Here is a 16002-nt window from a genome sequence, read left to right as displayed (position 1 = left end):
GCCTGAGGAGTCATGGGCCCACCGAGCTATGAATAGTTCACCCTTACGTTGCCAGTCCAGATCCACTTGAGCCACTTCAATCCTAGCGGCCCGATCCACCTGCTGGTTGTTCTGATGTTCCTCCGTGGCCCGATTCTTCGGTACATGGGCATCTACATGGCGTACTTTCACAACCAGATTCTCTATCCGGGCAGCAATATCTTTCCACAGTTCAGCAGCCCAGATGGGTTTGCCTCTGCGCTGCCAGTTGCCCTGCTTCCACTGCTGTAACCACCCCCACAGAGCATTTGCCACCATCCATGAGTCAGTGTAGAGATAAAGTACTGGCCATTTTTCTCGCTCAGCAATGTCCAAAGCCAGCTGAATAGCCTTCACCTCTGCAAACTGGCTCGATTCACCCTGTCCCTCACTGGCTTCTGCAACCCGTCGTGTAGGACTCCACACAGCAGCCTTCCACTTTCGATGCTTTCCCACAATACGGCAGGACCCATCAGTGAACAGGGCATATTTCTTCTCATTTTCTGGCAGTTTATTATATGGTGGGGCCTCTTCTGCACGCGTCACCTCCTCCTCTGGTGACATTCCAAAATCCTTGCCTTCTGGCCAGTCCATGATCACTTCCAGAATTCCTGGGCGACTGGGGTTTCCCATTCGAGTTCGCTGCGTGATCAGTGCAATCCACTTACTCCATGTAGCATCGGTTGCATGATGTGTGGTGGGGACCCTTTCTTTGAACATCCAACCCAGCACCGGCAGTCGAGGTGCTAAGAGGAGCTGTGCTTCTGTACCAACTACTTCCGAAGCAGCTCGAACCCCTTCATATGCTGCCAATATCTCTTTTTCTGTTGGAGTGTAGCGGGCTTCGGATCCTCTGTATCCACGACTCCAAAACCCTAGGGGTCGACCTCGAGTCTCCCCTGGTGCTTTCTGCCAGAGGCTCCAGGTAGGGCCGTTCTCCCCGGCTGCGGTATAGAGCACATTTTTAACATCTTGTCCTGCCCGGACTGGCCCCAGGGCCACTGCATGGACTATTTCCTGTTTGATTTGTTCAAAAGCTTGTCGTTGCTCAGGACCCCATTTAAAATCATTCTTCTTCCGGGTTACTTGATACAGAGGGCTTACAATTTGACTGTAATCTGGGATATGCATTCTCCAGAAACCCACAATACCTAAGAAAGCCTGTGTTTCCTTTTTACTAGTTGGTGGAGACATAGCTGCTATTTTGTTGATCACATCCATTGGAATCTGACGGCGTCCATCTTGCCATTTTATTCCTAAAAACTGGATCTCCTGCGCAGGTCCCTTGACCTTACTTCGCTTTATAGCAAAACCAGCGTTCAGAAGGATTTGGACTATTTTACTCCCTTTCTCAAAAACTTCTTCTGCTGTGTTTCCCCATACAATGATGTCATCAATGTACTGCAGATGTTCTGGAGCTTCACCCTGTTCCAGTGCAGTCTGGATCAGTCCATGGCAAATGGTGGGGCTGTGTTTCCACCCCTGGGGCAGTCGATTCCAGGTGTATTGGACGCCCCTCCAAGTGAAAGCAAACTGTGGCCTGCACTCTGCTGCCAAAGGGATTGAGAAGAATGCATTCGCTATATCAATCGTGGCATACCACTTGGCTGCCTTGGACTCCAGTTCGTACTGGAGTTCTAGCATGTCCGGCACGGCAGCACTCAGCGGTGGCGTGACTTCATTCAGACCACGATAGTCTACAGTTAGCCTCCACTCTCCATTAGATTTTCGCACTGGCCATATGGGACTGTTAAAGGGTGAGCGAGTCTTGCTGATCACTCCTTGAACCTCTAGTTGACGAATCAGCTCATGGATGGGAATCAGAGAGTCTCGGTTAGTGCGATACTGCCGCCGATGCACCGTTGTGGTAGCAATCGGCACCTGTTGTTCTTTGACCCTCAACAACCCCACAACAGAAGAATCCTCCGAGAGACCAGGCAAGGCAGACAACTGTTTAACTTCCTCTGTCTCCAAAGCAGCTATGCCAAAGGCCCAGCGGTACCCTTTTGGGTCCTTAAAATACCCTCTCCTGAGGTAATCTATACCAAGGATGCATGGAGCCTCTGGGCCAGTCACAATGGGATGCTTTTGCCACTCATTCCCAGTTAGGCTCACTTCTGCCTCCAGTACAGTCAACTCTTGGGATCCCCCTGTCACCCCAGAAATACAAATGGGTTCTGCCCCTCTATAGCTTGATGGTATTAAAGTACACTGCGCACCCGTGTCCACTAGAGCCTTATACTCCTGTGGGTCTGATGTGCCAGGCCATCGAATCCACACCGTCCAATAAACCCGGTTGTCCCTTTCCTCCACCTGGCCGGAGGCAGGGCCCCCCTAATACTCGTCATAGTATCCATTACTCACTTCTTGCATAAAGGACTTGGAAGTTCCTTCAAGAGGATCAGAAGCAAGATCAGGCCTTCTGCTTTGTCTGGGGAACGGCCCACTGGAAACTGGGGCGGCACTTTTCCTGGAGGGATCCCCTTTTGTGGTTGTCCTTCCTTGCAACTCCTGTACCCGTGTCCGCAGGATCGAAGTAGGTCGTCCATCCCACTTCCTCATGTCCTCTCCGTGGTCCCGCAGGTAGAACCACAGGGTGCCTCGTGGTGTGTACCCTCTGTACTCTCTCTCTTGAGTGGGGAAATGCCTGCTTCTAATAGCTGAGATGCTGGCCCATGCAGGTGGGGAGTAGAACATATTCTCTTCAAGTTGCTGGACCTTCCGCGACAGTTTCTCCACAGCTGAGACAAGGGGGGAAGAGAGACTTTCTTCATATCGCCGGAGCCGGCCAGCTACCTCATCCACCGTTGGTCCCTCTTCACCTTTCCATTCCATTACTGCCAGGGAGTTGGCATATGACGATGGTGCGCTCCGTACAAACTTCCGCCACATGGGCCTTGTGCATCGCATCTCATCAGGGTCTGTGGGTAAGTCGGCATTGTCCAAGTCATAATAAATCATCTCCCGCACAGCTAATTCTCTCAGGTACTGGATACCTCTTTCCATGGTAGTCCACTTGCTTGGCTGACATACAACATCCTCACTGAAGGGGTACCTCTCCCTCACGCCTAACAGGAGTCGTTTCCAGAGGCTGAGGGCTTGGGTCTTTTTCCCAATCGCCTTGTCAATGCCGCCTTCCCTAGACAGGGATCCCAGCTGCCTGGCCTCCCTACCCTCTAATTCCAGGCTACTGGCCCCATTATCCCAGCACCGGAGCAGCCAGGTGACAATGTGCTCGCCTGAAAGTCGGCTGAAATCTTTTCGCATATCCCGCAGCTCACTCAAGGATAGGGATCGAGTAATTATCTCTGGTTCTGCTTCTTCCTCCTGCTCTCGTGATGGCCCTGGTTCATCATCATCTCTTACTAAGCGAACTGATTTCTTTGTGTACTTCTTCTTCTGTATGGGGGCAACTGATACCGGCACGGGTTGGTTCTCTGGTTCAGTGGCAGTGGCTACCACGGGGGTTGCAGTAGCCGCAGTGTCTGCCGCAGGGGTTGCACTAGCTGCAGTGTCTGCCGCAGGGGTTGCACTAGCCGCAGTGTCTGCCGCAGGGGCTGCAGCAGCCGCAGGGGCCGCCGCAGGGGCCGCCGCAGGGGCTGCAGCAGCCGCAGGGGCCGCCGGTCTGGTTTCCATCTCTTCCCCTTGAGGGTGCTGCATAATTCTGAGCAGTGCCTGGTAGATACTGGCCAGGGCCCAGCACAGCGCGGTGAGTTGTGCCTCTCTAGAATAGCCACAACATTTTCCCTTCAAATATTCTACCACTTTATCAGGGTCCTGTAATTGTTCAGGGGTGAAGTCCCAGACCATTGGAGGCGAGTAGTTCTCTAGGTACCTGCCCATGCTCTCCCACATGCCATGCCACCCCTGACTATCCAGCCTCGGAGCAGATCTCCGGGTGGTAGTCTTAAATAGTCGCTTAACCCTAAACAAGACCTGGAACGTATTCAGGAGACATAGCACTAGGAACACACAAGTTTGAGTATCCCAAGGATATTCAAGATTCTCAAAAGCTGTCATACCTGACCCGAAGGAGAAAAGGGAGGCAAAAGGGCTGGGGAAACTATTGACAAATTCTGAGAGACGGTGTCCAATGTACGGACAGGACAACAAAACCACATAAACACCCCAAAATAACCGTCTGAACAGTGATGTTATCATATCATAAACAGATATCGCACAGGACAGCAGAATGATAATCCTCATCCCTCTTCCAGACACGGTAAACAGCATCGCAGGGAGTACATAAGCCATATAGGAATTTATGTAACACAGCCATGAGAACAAACCAAGCAACATGATGACCAGTGACTACTTACCTAATAAAATAAATGCATACAAAAAAAAAACCCAAAACCGTTTTTTCCACGTTCTAGTTGGATTCTGTCGTTATGTCAACCCTTCAAGCCCCACGTTGGGCGCCAAAAAGGACTGTCGTGGTTTAGCCTCAGATGGCAACAAAGAACCACGTGCCGCTCGCACGTGCCTTCCTAATACAGGAAGGATCGTAAGAAAAGGCAAGACTCTTGGGTTGGGACAAAGGCAGTTTAACAGGACAGCAAAGGGAACAGGCAAACAACAACAACACGGATAGGGGAATATACAAACGCGATTACGGAACCGCCGCTCGCCGACCGGTCGGACCCGGGACGCCCCAGCCCGCTTTTAAGCAGCAACTTCCTGCCCCCTCCCCCGGCAGCTCAGGGTGGGCGTGGCTCACATGGCATGGAATACCAGGAAAAGTTAACCCTATCCCCACCGGAACCAGGACACGCCCCCAACATCTCCCCCTTTTTTGTTTCTTTAAAGGCAGAACTGAGGCGCGGGTTTAAAGGTCATCATACTCAGTGAGCTGGACAGAACTAACACTAGTGTAAATCTTCGGAGTATCGCCGTTTTGAATAAACCATGTATGTCGAACAACTTTAGTCACCATAGACCTAACACAGGAAAGAGCGCAGCTTAGAATCAAAAGGCCTACCAATATAATAACTAATATGAGTACAGCAGATTGTACCAGGCTCCTAAGCCAGCCCTTTAGCCCAAACCAATCACCCAAAGTACCCAATCCGAAGAAGTCCGTATCAGATCGCACCTTTTGTGAATGCGCAAGGAGTTGTGTAATTTGCTTATGTATCGAAGAAGAGTGGTCCTCTAAGTCCATGCAGCACATTCCGTCAAAATCCTCACAGCCATGTCCATGGGCTAGTAGCAAGAAGTCAATAGCGGCTCTGTTTTGCAGGACTGCATGTTGTACTGTAGACAAGTCTTCAGCCATCTCAGATAGTATGCGGCTGGTAGCATTTGCTTGCTTAACAACCCAACAGGCAATTGCATCTAAGTTTCTGTGGGCTCTCGCTGCTGCCACCCCAGGGGTAAATAGCGAGGCGAAAAAAACCTCCCAGCGATTCCATAGCTTAACATTATCGTCACAGGTATTTTCTAATGCTTGTATTGTGTCACGAGTAAAACGTAACCGCTGTTTTGGGCTTGGATGATAGTGAGGAGTGCCAAGACTAAGCTGTCCAATAGTACACGGGCCTCCTCTAGGGTTAGAAGGGATCCCAGACCAAGCTCTATTTCTGCAAATAAAAAGAACCCCAAGGGGAGCCGCCTAGGGAGCATGGTACCGGGGGCTGAGTGAGTGGCATCTCGAGCAATGCTCAAACACCATTGTTGTTGCCAGAGGGTAGCATTACCAATAGGTGAGATGACGGTCGGTGGAGAATCCTTTACTAAGGGCCCCTGACCATGACCTAAGGCCAATAAACAAACAATGAGAAATATTAAGAGAATCTACTAAGTCAATTTCCTGCGGCTGGGGCCCTATTGGTAATTTATCATCCCAATTATCGTATTTTTCAAAAAGGTCCTTAAGATTTTTCCATGAAAAAGGAAGCCTTCCAGAAATATTGTACTGCTTCCGTAAGGTTGTCATAGAGTTATTAAACAGTAAAAAGGTCGAGTTATTCAGTGGTACCCCTACTAAGCAGGTGATGAAGGGCGAGCTGGGCGTAGCAAGACTGGCACAAAAGCTAGTTGTATTGAGCGACCTGGACAGAGTAACCCAGACATTTTGACGGGGGTCAAAAAGGTGAGGGTGGTACCCTGGCAAAGGATTGGCATGTGTCCAGGCTGCACATATACAAAAAAGTGTTAACAGGATCATAATGTTTGACGGACTCTTCCCCCCACCCCTTTTTTTTTTTTTTTTTTTTGCAATGCTAAATTCTTACAATGCTAACTTCATATATTAGGCAACTGTCACACCATCTATTGGCCAATGTTAACCATCGCTACCATCTCTTACCACAGCGATAGCAGTCGCATAAAACCTAAGGGTCACAATTACCACAGGCGACGCAATGAATATGTTCTACTGGAGTCTCTGCTCTATTGTCCATAAAAGCACTGCATCAGTCCTCCGAATGTTCTTTGGTATGCCGTTCAGGGGATAGCTGTGGATTGGTGTTGTGGCCATCCGATTGTGGTAGGGGTTCACGGAAAGGTCGCACGCTCTTCGCTGGGATCCACCTGGGGCCTCGTTCTGTGGAAACACAAGCATAGCCTCTGCCCCATGTGACAAGGGGGTATGGCCCCAAGACCTTACCTGTCTCAGGGTCGCGGATCAGGACTGGAGCTTTTACGCTGGCTTCAAAAGAAGTGTTTGTGTTAAAGTGGCGAACGATCGGAGGGTTGTTATCTATTAAAGAACAATTTAAATAGTTAAAAACATACAGGGCTTTCTGTAGACGTTCTTCAGGGGTGGCTGTCCCTACTCCCCCTTTCTGTTGTTGTAACAAGCGCTTTAAAGACTGATGAGAGCGTTCAATCAGGGACTGGCCCGTAGGGGAATGTGGGATCCCAGTGATGTGAGTGATCCCCCAAGAGATAAAAAAAGTTTTAAGTGCAGCTGAGATATAAGCAGGGCCATTGTCTGTTTTGATTTGTGCAGGGATGCCTAAGGTAGCAAAAGCACGCAGCAGATGCCTGCGAACATCTTTCGCCGCCTCCCCCACATGGCAGGAGGCAAATAGAGCGCCTGAAAAGGTGTCAATAGAGGAATGGACGTATTTTAATCTCCCAAATTCTGGATAGTGTGTGACATCCGTCTGCCATAATTGCAGGCTTTGTAAGCCTCTGGGATTAACCCCACCTGGTGCCGTAGGAAAAGAATGTTTTTGACAATCAGGGCAGACAGCGATAATGTTCGCCGCTTGCTGAGAAGTGAGGCCAAACTGACGTTTGAGGCCCCCTGCATTCTGATGGAAAAAGGAATGACTAAGCTTAGCTTGTGCAATACGGTCAGGTAAAGCTTGTACCGGCAGAGTGAGCATATCGGCCTGTCGATTGCCTTCTGCAATAAACCCAGGTAAAGAGGTGTGCGATCTAACATGTAAAATAAAATAGGGATGTGTTCGAGAGGTTAAAAGGAAAACAAGTTCCTGCAACAAAGCAAACAAATCAGCATGCGAAGTATGACGCAGCACCGAGGCCTCTGCCCGTTCGACGATGCCTGCAACATAAGCAGAATCAGTAATAAGATTCAGTGGTGTAGACCACTTACGAAAAGCTCGAACAACAGCGGCAAGCTCTACGATTTGAGGGGACCCGGAGACTGTCTCAACGTCTGACTCCCATTGTTGAGAGCGGTCATCCCACCAGACAATCACCGACTTGTGTGTTTTTCCAGACCCATCGGTGAACACAGTAAGGCCTTGGAGGGGCTGGTGACATCTCTTTGGTATGGATATTAAGTTAAAATGAGCATGTAGAAGCTTGTGGGACGGAGGATGTGAGGTTAGTTGACCCGTATAATCTGTTAAGGCAAACGTGAAAGCATCAGACTGTTGGAATAACCATTGTAGGTACATATTAGTTACAGGTAAACAGATAGAAGCAAAGTCCATCCCTGACAGGGCAAGCAAGCGCTGCCGTGCTTTAATTATCAAGGAAGCAAACATTTCATGTTGTGTCCAAATTGTTTTAGTGGGCTGGTTGGGTAAAAAGACCCACTCAATGATTAATAAGGGATCAGGGTTGTTAGGGTCCCATTGAAAAATCAAAGCATATGGCTGACGTGCAGGGTTCAAAATAATTAAATTGAAGGGCAATTCAGGCGCACAGCGGTGTGCTTGCCGTAAGGCGATGGCTTTCGCTACTTTTTGTAATGAGGCAGCGGCTTCAGGACCAAGTCGACGAGGGGAGTGTAAATCGGAATCTCCCTTGAGGAGTTCAAACAAAGGGCTTAAGTCTGAATTGGAGATTCCTAGCAAGGGTCGGACCCAAGTAATGGTCCCTAATAATTTTTGAACATCGTGCAAATTTTTAATGTCGGCCTGTATATGCACAGGTTGGGGAACTATCGTCTGGGTCCTGATGCGCCAACCCAAGTAGGTCCAAGGGGGCATTTTCTGGACTTTTTCGGGCGCAATACAGAGGCCTGCCGAATTGACAGCGGCCGTGACAAGGGCTACGGCCTTTTCCATGAGCTCAAGGTGAGGCGCAGCCATCAAGATATCATCCATATAATGATATAACAGAACTTGAGGCAACGCAACCCTGACAGGGCTAAGTACCTTAGCGACATACCATTGACAAATTGTCGGGCTATTTTTCATTCCCTGTGGCAGTACAACCCACTGATATCGTTGCACAGGGGCTTGCATATTGACACTTGGGACTGAAAAAGCAAATTTGGCAGCGTCATCAGGGTGTAGTGGAATGTTAAAAAAGCAATCCTTAAGGTCAATAACGGTGAGATGCCAATTGCGGGGGATCATAGTTGGAGAAGGGAGCCCTGGCTGCAGAGCTCCCATATCTACCATAGCATCATTGATTCTTCTGAGATCATGGAGCAGGCGCCACTTGCCAGATTGCTTCTTAATAACAAAGACAGGTGAATTCCAAGGACTAGTAGTAGGTACTATATGTCCTTTTGCTAATTGTTCCGTAACCAGTTCTTGGAGAGCGCGAAGCTTTTCGAGTGGTAGGGGCCATTGATCTACCCAAATGGGTGTCTGAGTTTTCCAAGTCAGTTTCAGGGTGTCGCGCACCTCAATGGCCCCCCCTAAAAATGCGACTGAATGGAAGTTCCCCATTGTGATAGCACATCACGTCCCCATAAGACCATAGGAACAGGCAGCACAAAAGGCTTGACGGAAGCCACTCGTCCTTCTGGGCCTTTGATTTGGATCAATTCGGAGGATTGGTGGCTTCTACCAACTCCTCCGATTCCGGCTAGTGCCTGAGGCACAGCTGCCAAAGGCCATTGTGGAGGCCACTTCACCTGTGAAATTACGGTAACATCGGCCCCTGTGTCAATAATCCCATTTAGGATTACTTGCTGAGTGCCGTGAATAAGAGTACATTGACAAAGTGGTCGCTTCTGGGAAATGGACTGTACCCAGAGAATCTGTGGATCCCCAGTAGATCCAAAACCTGCTTGTCTTTGCTGCGGAGGTGGGTGAGGCGAAAGAGAGCTTGCGTTCTGCGGGATCAGTAGTAATTGTGCAATGCGGCTTCCTTTGGGTACTGTGCAAGGGGGAAATGGGGTCCAGGCCATGATTTTAATTTCCCCAACGGTATCCGCATCAATTACTCCAGGCAATACAAAAAGTCCGGCTAAGGTAACTGATGATCTCCCTAATAGTAGCCCTTGTGTTTTCGGGGGTAAAGGACCTGAAACATTAGTTGCTAATAAATGAACAGAGGAATCAAGCAACGTTACTGCGTGTGAGGTTGCCAGGTCCAATCCGGCGCTACCGGCTGTTGCTGGGCGAAGACTTGTGGCGAGGTCACACCCATCTGCATGGCTCGATCCACCGGCGACGATACTTGTGTCTGTGCGCGTCGCTGCCCCGCGCTCCGCAAGCGGTTTCCCTGTATCGGCTGCCCTTGAAAATTATACTTAGAACGACATTGATTAGCATAATGACGCCCCTTCCTGCATCGGGGACAGATCCCAGGGGCTTGGGCTTTAGCCCCCCATTAGAAGCGAGACAATTTCGTTTGATATGGCCTGGTTTACCACAACCGTAACAATTTCCTCCCCCAGACATGCCTCTCATAGCTGCGAAAGCAGCTGCCATCGCTTCAAATTTATGGTCCACAGTACCGATACGATTACAAGCCTCTACCATTTCAACCAAAGTCGGAGCTGGGTTAGGGAGAGATTTAAGGAATTTTTTACAGTCGGCGTTAGCATTTTCAACTGCTAATTTTAATAGCAAAATTTCTCGAGCTTCGGTATTATCTATTTGGCGTTCTAAAGCTTGCTTAAGTCTATCAATGAATTGCATGTACGGCTCCCGAGGTTCCTGCGTAATAGAGGTGAATGCCTTTTGAGGTTTACTGGAATCGGGTATTTTAAGTAAAGCCTTTTTTGCTTCTTCGCGGATCGCTTCCAGGGCCTCTCGTGGACAATCTCGAGCCTGTGCCGCTGGATTAGAGTGCTGACCCGTACCCATAAGGTGCTCCATGGTCAGTGCGGCAAGAGCAGCATTATTATGACCCACGTAGCTGGTGAGGAGAGTTTGAAGGCCCCCCCTCCAGTGCGACTCCCACAGGGAATACTGGGAAGGGGTTAATAACAATTGCGCTAGCGATTTTAAATCATGGGGAGTCATAACATACGTATCAAAGACAGAAGACAGGCTCGCAAAATATGGGGAAGAGAGCCCATGTTCTGTGACGGTACGGCGCAGCTCTTTAATCACCGGGAAGGACAAAGCCTTCCACTGCACTCCCCGGCCTTGATAAATAACAGGGGCGACTATCGTTCGCGCTATTTCCAAGTCACCTTCTTTTAAAGCTTGACGTCTAATATTCGCCCACGTATCATGAGGGTCAGGGGGGGTACAAGTCAGGCTCTTTATCAGGATCAACGGGCCCCGGGTCAAGCGGATCTTCCTCAGGAGGGTAGCCTGCGGCACAGACCTTTAAGGGTCCGGGCGACTTAGCACGTCGCGGAGGTAGCGGAGGGGGAAGCAAAGGCGGAGCTGATGAAGGTTCCCCCTTAGTATCTGGAGAGTCTTTATGGCCCTTTTTCTGTGCCTTAATAGCCTCAAAGATTATTTCTCCACCACGGAAGCAAACGCTGAGCCTCGGCATTCCCTGACGTCGCTAAGTCCCACAACTTTACCCCCACATCGTCCCAAAGTTCCCGTGTAAAAATACTGGAGGCCGTAACAGTGGGGATCTTCATTTGTACCCACTTAAGCATAATCTTTAAGTCCTGCCCGGAAATATCTTTTTTATGTTTCCGGAGGAGCGTTTTCATAACTTTATATACATCTCTCTCTGCGGGGGACATCTGATTCCCCATGTTTCCCACAGCTCACCTCTTAAATCCAGAGGGATTCCTGGCCAGTTCCTGCTTCCTTTCAGCAGCTCATTCAAAGTTCCGTGGGACTCGCAGCAAGCCGCTCAGCTAGGCGGTTCACCACCCCATCACGTCGGGGTCACCAATTTGCCGCGATTGAGAGACGGGACGCTGCTTGATGCAAGCAAGATGTCAGTTCATTAGACGCGTTGGAAGGCTTTTTATACAGCTACTTAACAGTTACATAAATTACACAAATTCTATCATTTCTGATTGGCTTAGCTCTAAATGTTTCATTACAATAATCCCTCCTACCTGCGGTTTCGCTACATGCTAGAAGCTACAGTTTTGGAATGTGCTAAAAGCTACAGTGATAACTTGTTGCCTACTCCCTACTTCTTCAAGGTTATTTATGTCAGACCTGCAAGGCCAGTTGTTCCCTGGCTCCTCAGATTTATTTGTCTCAGGTCTGCAAGGTCGGCATACCCTCGAATTTCTTGCATACTCGTACTTTTCTGCTAGCCGCCCCCAACACAGGGCTTTCTCATTTCTAAAATAAATACTCACTTACTCAACCCCAAAATACTCAGTACATCTCCAAAAAGAAGAACAAACACTGCAGGGATGAATGCGGCACGTTGAGGGCCTGGATCCCAGCATGCCGTCTTTTGTGCAGGTTTGAACGGTTTTTTAACCACCACACCCCCCGCCCAACTTCCAGACATTTTGGGGCCGTGAGCCGCCTCTTTTGGGGGAACTCCGTGTAACCCCCACATGCCCCCCTCGCCTGCTCCTCCCCCGTGGGGGCCAGGGGATGGAGAGCCGGGGAGAGAAGAGGTGGACGGAGGGGGAATGGCGGGGGCGGCTGAGCCGGCAGGACCTGCCCATCCCAGCCACCGCCGTCTCGCCCAAGCAGGCCTTCGCCGCCAGCCAGAGCGGCCTGGGGTATCGGCGAGCCGTCCTGGTGCCGGAGAACCTGGACCAAACGCTCTTCTTGCACCAAAACTTGCATATTTTAGAATCAATCATGAACAGCAACAAGGCGCGGAGCAGGAATCTCCATGCCCAGCCATTCCGGGGGTCGGCGGGGGTTTAAATCCAGACCCATGGCGGGGATTTGGGACGCCGAGTATTTTGCCAAATTCCTGCGGTTTTGGCATCGCTTTGGCAGCGAGGAGGCGTGAACGTGCCGCCGCCTCCCGGCACTTGCTCTCTCACCCCGCCTCCGGAGCCAAACTACTCAAAATTCATCCCTTTCTATGGAATTAAAATATCACTCAGCGCTGCAACTTCCCACCTCTTTTTCTTTTTTGAAAAGGAAACAGCCCCCAGGGTTTTTTGGTTAAAAACTCCCAGTCCTCCCAGCTGGCAGGGCTGCTGCTGACTCCGGCCTCACTGGGAGGCCCGTCTTCGATTTCGGGAGGCAGCCGGTTTCCCTTTGGAATCGTTAAGGGCTAGAGAAAAACGTTACTCTGAGGTCTATTTTTAAAAATACAAGCCTTGAGAAGCCAAAGGAGAACGTTCCCACCCACCTTCTGCTTTGGGGAAAGGAGTTTGTGGAGGCCCAGACCCGAGCATTGGGCCTTTCAGGAGAAAAACGGAACCAAACTATAGATTTTTTTTTTTCTACTGGACGTGAATATTCTGCAAAACTTAAACAAACTCATTCATGAATCTGGTGGCCCGGAAACAAAAAAAATCAGCCTTTTTTATACTGTCAGTAGAGACAAGACACCTTTCTTCCCATTTCCTTCCTTCAACTAATCGAACCCTCCATGCTCCCTCCCAACCGCCACGTTAATTTATGCAAATAAGCACCAATTAATAAAATAAACACGCAACGGGTGCTTTACATATGATCGAGACACCTCATGGCCACCCAACAGCTTTAACCACCCCAATTCTGCTGCCCCAGAACCAGAGGAACGAGTTTTAAATCATTGAATTATCGCGCAAAGAGCTAGAGCACGGCAAGAACTTTAAAACTGATGAACCAAATTTAATAAGTAAACAAAAAACCACACGTGAAAACTAACCTTACCTCTATCAAAAGGGTGCTGCAGTCCACATCTTAAACGCTGCACACGACCATCAGGGAAAAACGTTGTTAGATATGATGAACGTTTTGGGGCGATTTCCCCTATTCCCTCTCTTTTTAGAGCGGGGGCGACAGCGTGTTCTCGAATCCTCAAAGCCCAGCCGCTGCCCAGATGCGGAGAAAAAGGTGGGGTTTTTTAAGAGAAACGGTAAAAACTGGCCTCGTGGTTGGTTTGGTGTCAGTTCCCGGGTGTTATGGGAGGAGGTCAGCGGAATGCGGGGGGTTTGTGGCTTCGCCACCCTTTAAAAACGCTCCCGGGGACCTTTTAAACATCTTGTGGGCGATGGAGTCTCATATGGGCGTTTCTCCCCTGGATCTTCTCAAACACCCTGAAAGTTAGAAAAGAAAGGGATTTTTAAGTCTTTTCTTTTTTTTTTTTAAATTTGTTAGACCAAGCTTCGTTATTCCTACTTTTGGGAACTCTTATGCTTTGCTGCATAGTGTGACAGAATTTTGGACGTTGGTGGTTCAACAAGGCAGATCGTGGGGGATTAAAATAGTAGAATTAATTGTGCGATCGCTTAAAACGAGGTTGAATTGAAACTCGAGGCATTTTGCTTGGCGTGAGTGAGTGGAGTGGGGAAGCCTCAGGCTGCAAATCCCTACGAAACTTGAGGGTTTTTTGGTCAAAAGGGAGAAACGCTGTGATTCTTGCACAAGGAGGGTCCTTTCTGAACCTCAGGGCTCGGTGGAGGGCCTCCCCGACTCTGAAAACACTGATTTTTTGGGGTTGAAAGCCAAATAAAACCGCCAAGTGGCCCCAGGGCAAGGGGAATCCTCAAGCTGCCCTCCCCCTCTGCCCCCCTCGGGTCGTTTTCGAGCCTCAAAACAGCCGGGATTTAGAAGAAAAATGAAGAGCTGACCTTCCACACTCGCCGCAGGGGAAAAAACCCGGATCTCCGGCGCTGCCGTCCCAGCACCAGGAAGGACCGGGATCGGTGGAGGAGCTGCCATCGCTGTTGCGCTTCTCGACTCCCCGGCTTTGGATTTTCCTTGGGCATGACATGGCGCCTCTTCTTTGTGCTGCAAAGGGCCTGTAAATCAGATGAAAAATAGCTTGAAACAGCTGCGGGCGGCAAAAGAATTAGAGTTTTTTGCGACAGCAGTACCGCGTTTTACCAGCCCAACCCCACCCGGGTGGACTCTGAAAACTAAACAGTCGAAGAAAAACACTTTAGTTCGACTGGGAGAACCAGACCTTGAAAGAAAAACTGTATTATTTCTCTATTTTAAGCAGAAAGCGCTTTCCTCCCCAAAAATCTATCCAAAATGTGGAATTCTGAAGCAACAAAGTGGCGCGGCCGCCCCATTTCTACCACCAAAAAATGACAAATATTTCTGTGAACCAAATCCGCTGTTGAGACACGGTTTTAGTCTGCATCTGCTGGGAGGAAAACCAGGAGCCATTTAATAAGGGAAACGCGGCAGTAAACTATCCAAGGGGCAAATTGACGAGGATTCTCTCCCCCAGCGCACAAGCAAGCTGAAGTGTTTGAAGCAGACGTTTTGTGGACGTGCTACAGCGACAGAAAGAACGCAGCATTTAGTATTCCTCCCCTTCCTCCTCTCTCTCCCCTTCCACTGAATCCACCCCCAGCTCCTCATAATCCTTCTCCAGGGCAGCCATGTCCTCCCGGGCCTCTGAGAGCTCCCCCTCCTCCATGCCCTCCCCCACGTACCAGTGCACGAACACCCGCTTGGCATACATCACGTCAAAGTTGTGGTCCAGGAGGGCCCAGGCCTCGGCAATGCCCGTGGTGTTGCTCAGCACACACACAGCGCGCTGCACCTTGGCCAGGTGCCCCCCGGGCACCACCGTGGGCGGCTGGTAATTGATGCCCACCTTGAAACCTGTGGGGCACCAGTCCACAAACTGGATGCTACGCTTGCTTTTGATGGTGGCGATGGCGGCCTTGACATCCTTGGGCACCACGTCCCCGCGGTACAGCAGGCAGCACGCCATGTACTTGCCGTGCCGCGGGTCACACTTCACCATCTGGTTGGCCGGCTCCAAGCAGGCGTTGGTGATCTCGGCCAGCAACAGCTGCTCATGATAAGCCTTCTTGGCCAAGATGACGGGGGCGTAGGCAGCCAGTGGGACGTGGGTGTGAGGGTATGGCACCAGCTTGGTCTGGAACTCCGCCAGGTTGACACTGAGGGCCCCATCGAAGCGCAGGGAGGCCGTGATGGAGGACACGATCTGGCTGACGATCGTCCCAGCCAAGGGGGACGAGCTGGGGGACCCCCACCCCACCTCTGCCCTCGGCAGCAGGGCCAGGACAGACCCTCCACGCAGAGAGAAGGGGCCTGGCGCGGATTTCATCTCGAGCCCTCTTCCTCAGCCCAAAGCCACACAACTCCCTCTCTTTCTCAGCCCCCAAACCAGCCACGCCAGCCCCTTTGCCAGCCCCGCCAGCAGGAGTCCCACTCTCCCTGGCAGGCCCCAAACCAGCTCCCCCCTCTGCTGCCTCTGCCCCTCTGCAGCCCCCCTGGGCAACACTGAGGGAGCGCAGCCACCCCACAGCACCCCAAACCCCCCAGGACATAGGCACCCCGCGGGGAG

The 16002-nt window shown here is 50.4% G+C and overlaps 1 protein-coding gene and 1 long non-coding RNA gene across 2 annotated transcripts in view; one reads left to right on the top strand and one right to left on the bottom strand.

Moving 5' to 3' along the window:
• The window catches only part of LOC141736968 (uncharacterized), a 43139-nt gene that overhangs the window by 2850 nt on the left and 24287 nt on the right, over window positions 1-16002 (top strand). The gene's annotated exons all lie outside the window — the stretch shown is intronic.
• Window positions 13934-15784, bottom strand: LOC141736965 (tubulin alpha chain-like). Its single transcript, XM_074571634.1, has one exon. It carries the CDS (start codon window positions 15760-15762, stop codon window positions 14983-14985), a length of 780 nt encoding a protein of 259 aa, XP_074427735.1. The 5' UTR covers window positions 15763-15784; the 3' UTR covers window positions 13934-14982.

Source organism: Larus michahellis, unplaced genomic scaffold (assembly GCF_964199755.1).
Source record: "Larus michahellis unplaced genomic scaffold, bLarMic1.1 SCAFFOLD_78, whole genome shotgun sequence".
NCBI classification, from domain to species: Eukaryota; Metazoa; Chordata; class Aves; order Charadriiformes; family Laridae; genus Larus; species Larus michahellis.
This window is presented reverse-complemented; position numbering and strand designations above follow the sequence as displayed.